Source organism: Ochlerotatus camptorhynchus, unplaced genomic scaffold, assembly GCF_037179485.1.
Source record: "Ochlerotatus camptorhynchus isolate MF236.1 unplaced genomic scaffold, CSIRO-AGI_Acam_v1.1 ptg000229l, whole genome shotgun sequence".
NCBI classification, from domain to species: Eukaryota; Metazoa; Arthropoda; class Insecta; order Diptera; family Culicidae; genus Ochlerotatus; species Ochlerotatus camptorhynchus.
Window position 1 is genome coordinate 588,473 of NW_027040719.1, and position 6,952 is coordinate 595,424.

Here is a 6,952-nt window from a genome sequence, read left to right on the forward strand (position 1 = left end):
CACATCTAAATCTCAATTCAAGATGCTCAAAAAATCTCACACTACCCAATAAATCTTTGAAAAATCTTCTTTCATTTCTCGCATCTACTTGCATCGCGCATCATCTTTTTGCAGGAAATCTGCAAAATCGTGATAAATCTTCTTTCTATCTACTCAGCGTACGCGCAGTTAGCCACAGCAAAATACAATATTTCCTGCATCGTAGATAGAGTCGTCCCCCTCGGTAAGAACAGTATTCCATAAGTTAAACTCATGCTTAAAGAAACTGCATATACCGACTGGCACTGGGTGTAAACAAAGTATTTTCCCCAAATTCAACTGTCAAGTTGGCTGCCATGATTTCAAATTGGTTCACTACTTGACTAGCCTATTGGTCCCAAGCAAATCGATTAACGTATCCCATTCCAGTCGAAATTCTAGTACTACGCAATGTTTGTTTTGATTCGCGATGAAAGTTTGACACATAAAATTAGGGGTTATTGGTTTTTCCTATGTTTCGAGGGGTGAATCGATTAGCTTGGGACCGAAGAGAGTACCAGAGCTGAGCCAAAAAGTTGAGCACGTTATTTCGGGACCTTCTGATCTTAGAGTTACCTCTATGCTAAAACTCCGTTACTTACGAAGTTAAAGGAGAATTCCAAGGTAATTGTGGGGGAAATTTTAAAGGAATTTTGGGGAATGGTAGAATTAGAGAATATGTATAAGAGTAACGCCAACAGAAAAACAGTGGCACTCGCACACGATTTTCGAAAGATTCCTTTCCCTTGTCCTTGGCATCAGATGACTTGTGTGTCAACTACAAATGACTTCCAATGAGAAAGAAATTTAGCGGCTGTAGTAAATTATAATATCAATGCTTTTGTCGAACTATCCTAACAAAAAAGTAGAACGAAATTTCATAACTGATCTCGTGACAATTTATTGCTCACTGCGTGTTTATGCCAAACGTTAAATTGGATAGTTATTAGTTGTTTGAGAGATTGATAATCCCATGGCATGATCATGTAGCTGTTTTGTGGGCAACACCTTATTCTGTAGTGTCAAATAGTAGCCATGTTTTTTTTTGTGATCTATGCTATGCCCCAGAAACACCAATGTGAACAGTTGTTTGAGCCTAACAATAAGCGAAGACAAAATATCAAGAAGACTGGCAACTCTTCCATTTTATCATACGTCCAGTATGAGACAGGCAGAATTGCGTCAAAGGTAAATACTCCGAACGAATTGAATAGCAAAGGTTCCATCCTGTATTTGCTCATGTTTCTATGCGTTGCTTCCACCTTTGCTCGAGCGTAGCGCTACTGTGTCTGTCGCTTGGATTCAGGCAAAGTTGCCAGTCTTCTTGATATGTTGTCTGCGTAATAAGTCTATTAACTAACTATTTGCAGTTTATATGGAAATTACTATGGGAAAACAAAACTTTTTGTTCATTGTCTTCTAGCCTTTTTACGTATTGTACTGTTAACAAATTCTATTACTATTCTTATGGGAATTTTTATAAGCTACAACTTTGCAGAAAAATTGTTTTTCAGCCAAACGTCAAACTAAATAGTTATTAATTGCTTAGGGATTGATAATCTTATGGCAAGATTAAGCAACTGTATTGTGGGCAACACTGTTATCTGCAGTGTGACATAGTAGCCATGATTTTTGTCCTCTATTCTACGCGCCATAAACACCAATGTTGCCTGCTGAACAGTTGATTGAGCATAATCATAAGACATCAGTGACTTGAATCATTAATAACTTTTGTTCCTTACATTTGATCGAAAAGTGGTCTTGAATAAAGTTGTAGCTGAGAAAATTTTAAATAAGCTCAGCTATCATTTTCTGAAGTAGAGTGAACTGGTGAATTTTGAGATAGATATGAACCGAAATTAAGGTTTCTCCATAGTAATTCCCATATAAACTTCAAATGGTTTGTGCCAAGTCAGTTTCTCACTCAATGAGTTCAAATTTTGGGAGGCTAATCAGGGCCCAATTTGGAACCGTTTGAGCACTGTGCAGCGAAAATTTCAAATTTTGCATCAGTCTACTGGCTACGCCCTTAAATGTAACAAACGCACTTTCATTTTTAAATGATAGACTTGTTATAAATTCAACATCAGATTTTACTTCAGCGGATCCAAATCAAATTTAACAACCTAAAGGTGTAAAGAACGATATCCCAATTATTGACATTAAGGCTCTGAACCATTTGGTGGATTATTTTAACTTTTGGTTAAAATTTGACAGATGGAAAGTTATAGATTAACCCTGCTATCCGAGCGTGGTTACTTCTGACAGACAAGAAGTTAAATTTTGACAACCTTGGCTAAGTTCTTCTCGAAAACCGGTCGATCGACAGCACATGGATTTTCGAACATACAAAATAACTTTCGAAATGTCACTTTTAACCACGAGTTAAATTTAACTCGGCAAATGGTTCACAGCCTAAGAAGTAGTTCATCGAACGTTTCAGTTAGTTCGAGTCTGGCGAAAACTTTTGTTACAGTTATAATTACAATGTAAGTAGTTGATCTTCGAAACTTACCTTCAAATTCTGCTTGCTCATTGCTCTTCACGGTGTCTGCAACGTATATGTAACCCTGAGAAAATTCCTCTACTGCTGCATTCTCTCAACCTTGTTGAGACAATCTTTCCGTCATCACGTTCTACGAGCTCAAATGACTTGAATCACTTTATTAGCACTCTGCAATCGATATCACATGATACCAGAACTGATAAAGATTCCGCTTTGGTTTTTCCCAGTGCAGAGAATATTCACGCTAGCACAGAATTTCAAATTCCACCAATCTCACTTTCATCCGATCGCAAAGCTGCATCATCACTGAAGCGCACTCTTTTCCACAAGAACTCGTTCACGTAAATCACCCACAAAAAAAATACTTTTTCACCACCCGAATGCCACCCACATACTAATCTGGATGCGATAGTTTTTTTTTTGCCACGCTCTCTTCAAGCTCGGCGACAGCCACTCTGGTGTCGTATAATAGAGCACACACAGCATCAATTCGGCACTGCAAAACCCCACCGATGGATGCGATGGTATCCAGTAGCAAAACAGCACAGACACACGTACACTCAGCTGAATTTTCCCATCATAGAGTCCCAACGAAAAACGACCATTCTTCTGCTTAGTACCAGACACTGCTGCTGACTATTTTTTGCCGTCATTGTATTCTACACCGTGTGCATAATAATGGGTGATCCGCCCTCGACGCTGGCTAATGGCACAATCACCATAAAATGTGCCGCTTTTCACGCTGCTGTGAAATTGGAATCATCACAATGGGGAAAAAAAATACAAACACACCCCAGCACACCACCCAACTCTCTGGAGTTGGAGCCCCGCAATCGGGTTCTTTGTGGATCACTACCTACTGAGCTGTGGAAGTTACTGCATCGAATGGCAGCAAGCACAATGACAATTTTTCACTCCACTCTATTCCCCGGTTCAACCGGTCGACCAATGGGTTGCGATCATGAAAAAGACGAATATGCTAATGAATTCGTCATGTTTATAGTCCGATTGGTGTTCGCTGCTGGAATGATTTATTTATCCCGGAGAGCGATATGATCGATTTCGTAACGACGACGACGACGACGACGATGGAACTATGGCAGCTATATTTTCGCAACGCTCCTCTGTTATTAACTAAATCGTGATAAGATCATTCATAAACGGTGGAGCTAGTACGTAGCATCAGGCCGACTCCGATCGGTTGGGAAAAGGGCGAACGCGAGCTCGTGGCTGGAGGAAAGCGAGATTTTCATAGGGAGGTAAATCACCCACCCAAACCGAAACCCCGATGCGTCGACGACCAACGGGATGTTGGGGTTCAATGGGCTGCTCTGCAAAGTGGGTGTTTGAAGAAAATGGCGATATTAGTGGTATGGTGATTAAAACAAAAACAATTACGTATCGTAAAAGGGTGAGCTTTAATAGTATATTCTAAATATTTTTTACAACAATGAATGTTGAATCTATGGATCCCATCATCAATTCGTTAGTAATATGTCTAACAAAAATTATTGTCCTCCCACTATTTTTTGTCTTTTGACCGAGCATCAGTCGATTCAAAGACATAGAATTACATCCGTTAGTATTATAAATCCACGTAGTCACCACGTTATAGAATTTATAGTTCAGACATTTAACTCAGAGTTGGAAAGCTTTCGAAATATGAGGCTTTCTACGATGTGATGTGGAAAAGATTTTCTTTGAAATTTCACATCATTTAACCAGCGATGAAACTTAACTACAACTCTCCTATTTCACTATTGGAAATTCAAAGTTTGCCACGATTCTTCATTCCCATCATCAACGCGTTTATCGCATATAAAATGTATAAAATTGTTGCTTTTTTCTCTTTCACCAGCACCAATCCTATTCCATTCAAATCTGCGCTCAACAGTCAGTCAGGATGATGATGATGCTGATGGTGTGATGGTCTGATTGGGAAATGCGTTTTGAGTCCTCTCGTCTCTCGGCGCCTCTCCCTCAGTGGGAGGGCCAATACTTACATTCATTTTGCATTGTATCCGCAGCCATAAACAGAGAGCCTCTAGCTAAACAAAAATGCTACTTTCTATGCCTTCAGACCAACATCCCATCCCAGCTACCCATACCATCACGTAGCAAAATTGTTAGTGCTGGACCCTGGCAACTGAACCATGACTCCGGTATTTTCAGAACACGATTTTTTCTCATCATTTTCCAACTGCACACAACACAGCATACCTAGCCATCACGATGGTCGCACCGATGGGTAGCTTTGTGAGCCCAAACTTTAAATTGATTGCCCGGAGTGGCGCAGTGCCTTCATTTAGCTGCATCAGCTAGCCGCAGATTGATGATTTTGTATCGATCCAGCGTGAAATGTGAGCCCTACCCATCGCTCTGTTTGCGCTAGAGTGTAGCGTTTATTTGCTCTGCTTGTTCCAGCCAGTATTTCAGAGAATAAATACGATCGAAGGTGCCGTGACGGGCTGGTTGGAGATCAATTTCACACATTAGACATCAACATCACAATGCTGCTGACTACGCTGTGGCAAATACCTATTCAGGTTGCGTTCCGTTTTTGTCAACGCAACATGCGAATTGCAAACGGTCCAACTAGATTCTGCTAATTATTATTTTTTGTTAAACTCTTTATTTGTTCCAAATTCAAAATAAATTACATTTCATTTTAACCTAGGTGCTCCAGTTACTACAGTAACTTACCAGCCTTAATTGCTATGATATATAGCTAAGTGTTTTTACATTGTTCCTGCCCTGGCAATTCAGTATTTTAAACAGGTTTTTTTAAACCTACATGTCAGTATAACAATTTAAATCTTAAAACTAAAAACTAACACTAAATATTAACTAAGTATAAAGGGAATTAATCATTGCAATTGAGGATTACAACGATTTTTGTCTGAAATTATTAAGTATTTTGTTGGACATTTGTTCTAAAGTCTCAACATTCGAAATTCTATGTACTTCGGTAGTACTGTACCAGGGAGGCAACTTCAAAATCATCTTCAGAACTTTGTTTTGAATCCTTTGAAGTGCTTTTTTTTTTGGTAGTGCGACAACTAGACCATATTGGCACAGCATAAAGCATGGTCAGTCTAAAAACTTGTTTAAATATTAGAAGTTTATTCATCAGGCAAAATTTGGATTTCCTGTTTATAAGAGGATACAAACATTTTATATATTTGTTACATTTGGTTTGAATGCCCTCAATGTGATCTTTAAAAGTTAATTTTTGGTCAAGTAAAGGGTGTCCACGATGAAATTGCCACACACAAAATTGATTCGCAAAATTCGAGTTTTCATCCGATTGCCATCAAATTTTCAGGGATTGAGAAATAACTATTAAACTTCATTTTACCATTTTACTGGTATTTTATTTACAGTCCATACGCAAATGCCCGCACCTTGGCCTTAACCGCGGCCATAAGATTCTGCACAACCTGTGAATCAACCGTTTTTTGCATGTAAACCCATACTTTCTTCAGTTCCTCGACTGTCTTCACTACCTTAGGTCGTTTAAGAAGGTGCTGCTTCATAATCGCCCAGTACTTCTCGATGGGGCGGAGCTCCGGAGTGTTGGGAGGGTTGAGCATTTTCGGCACGAAATTGACCTTATTGTCCGCATACCACTTCAGCACGTCCTTGGAGTAGTGGCATGAGGCTAAATCCGGCCAGAAGATTGTTGGGACGTTGTGGGCCTTCAGGAGAGGAAGCAGCCGCTTCTGGAGGCACTCTTGTATGTACACCTGTCCGTTCATCGTGTCCTGGGTCACGAAAGGTGCACTCCGCTTCCCGCACGTGCAGATGGCTTGCCAAACCAGGAATTTCTTCGCAAATTTGGACATCTTCTGAGTGCGGACATGCTCCGGAACGCTGAACTTATCCTTGGCCGTGAAAAACAGGTTGCCGGGGATCTGTTTGAAGTCGGCCTTCACATATGTTTCGTCGTCCATGATGCAGCATTCAACTTTCGTCAGCATGTTGAGGTACAACTTCCTGGCACGGGTTTTGGCGGACTTGTTCTGCTTCTCGTCGCGATTAGGGGCCTTTTGTACCTTGAACGTTCGAAGCCCAGCCTTAGTTTTGGCCTTCTGGACAAAACTTCGGCTTAGGTGCAGCTTCTTAGCCACATCCCTAACGGAGACGTTCGGATTTCGGTTGAAGGCCCCAACTACGCGGTTGTGATTTTTGGTGTTGTACGGAATACTTTTTCCTTCACTTCTGGGCTTCCGATCGGTGGTCAACCGTTCCTCGAACCGCTTAATCACTCGGGACACCGTGGAATTCGCGATTCCCAACGTTTTAGCGATGGAACGATGCGAGAGATCCTTGTTTTCGTGATGAATGCGCAAGATTTTATCACGCACGAGCTGTTCTTTCGACTCCATTTCCGCGAGTTTTGATCACAGGACTTTAAAACTTGCAGGA

General features: G+C 40.6%; 1 protein-coding gene across 1 annotated transcript in view; it reads right to left on the reverse strand.

Annotated features, from left to right (window-relative positions):
• Positions 1-3,023, reverse strand: part of qua (quail) — a 70,145-nt gene extending 67,122 nt beyond the window's left edge. The window contains exon 1 of the mRNA XM_065225455.1: positions 2,534-3,023. Within this exon, the coding sequence (XP_065081527.1) occupies positions 2,534-2,554 (21 nt within the window). The 5' untranslated portion in view covers positions 2,555-3,023. The remainder of the gene's footprint in view (positions 1-2,533) is intronic.
• Positions 3,024-6,952: the final 3,929 nt, after the last annotated feature.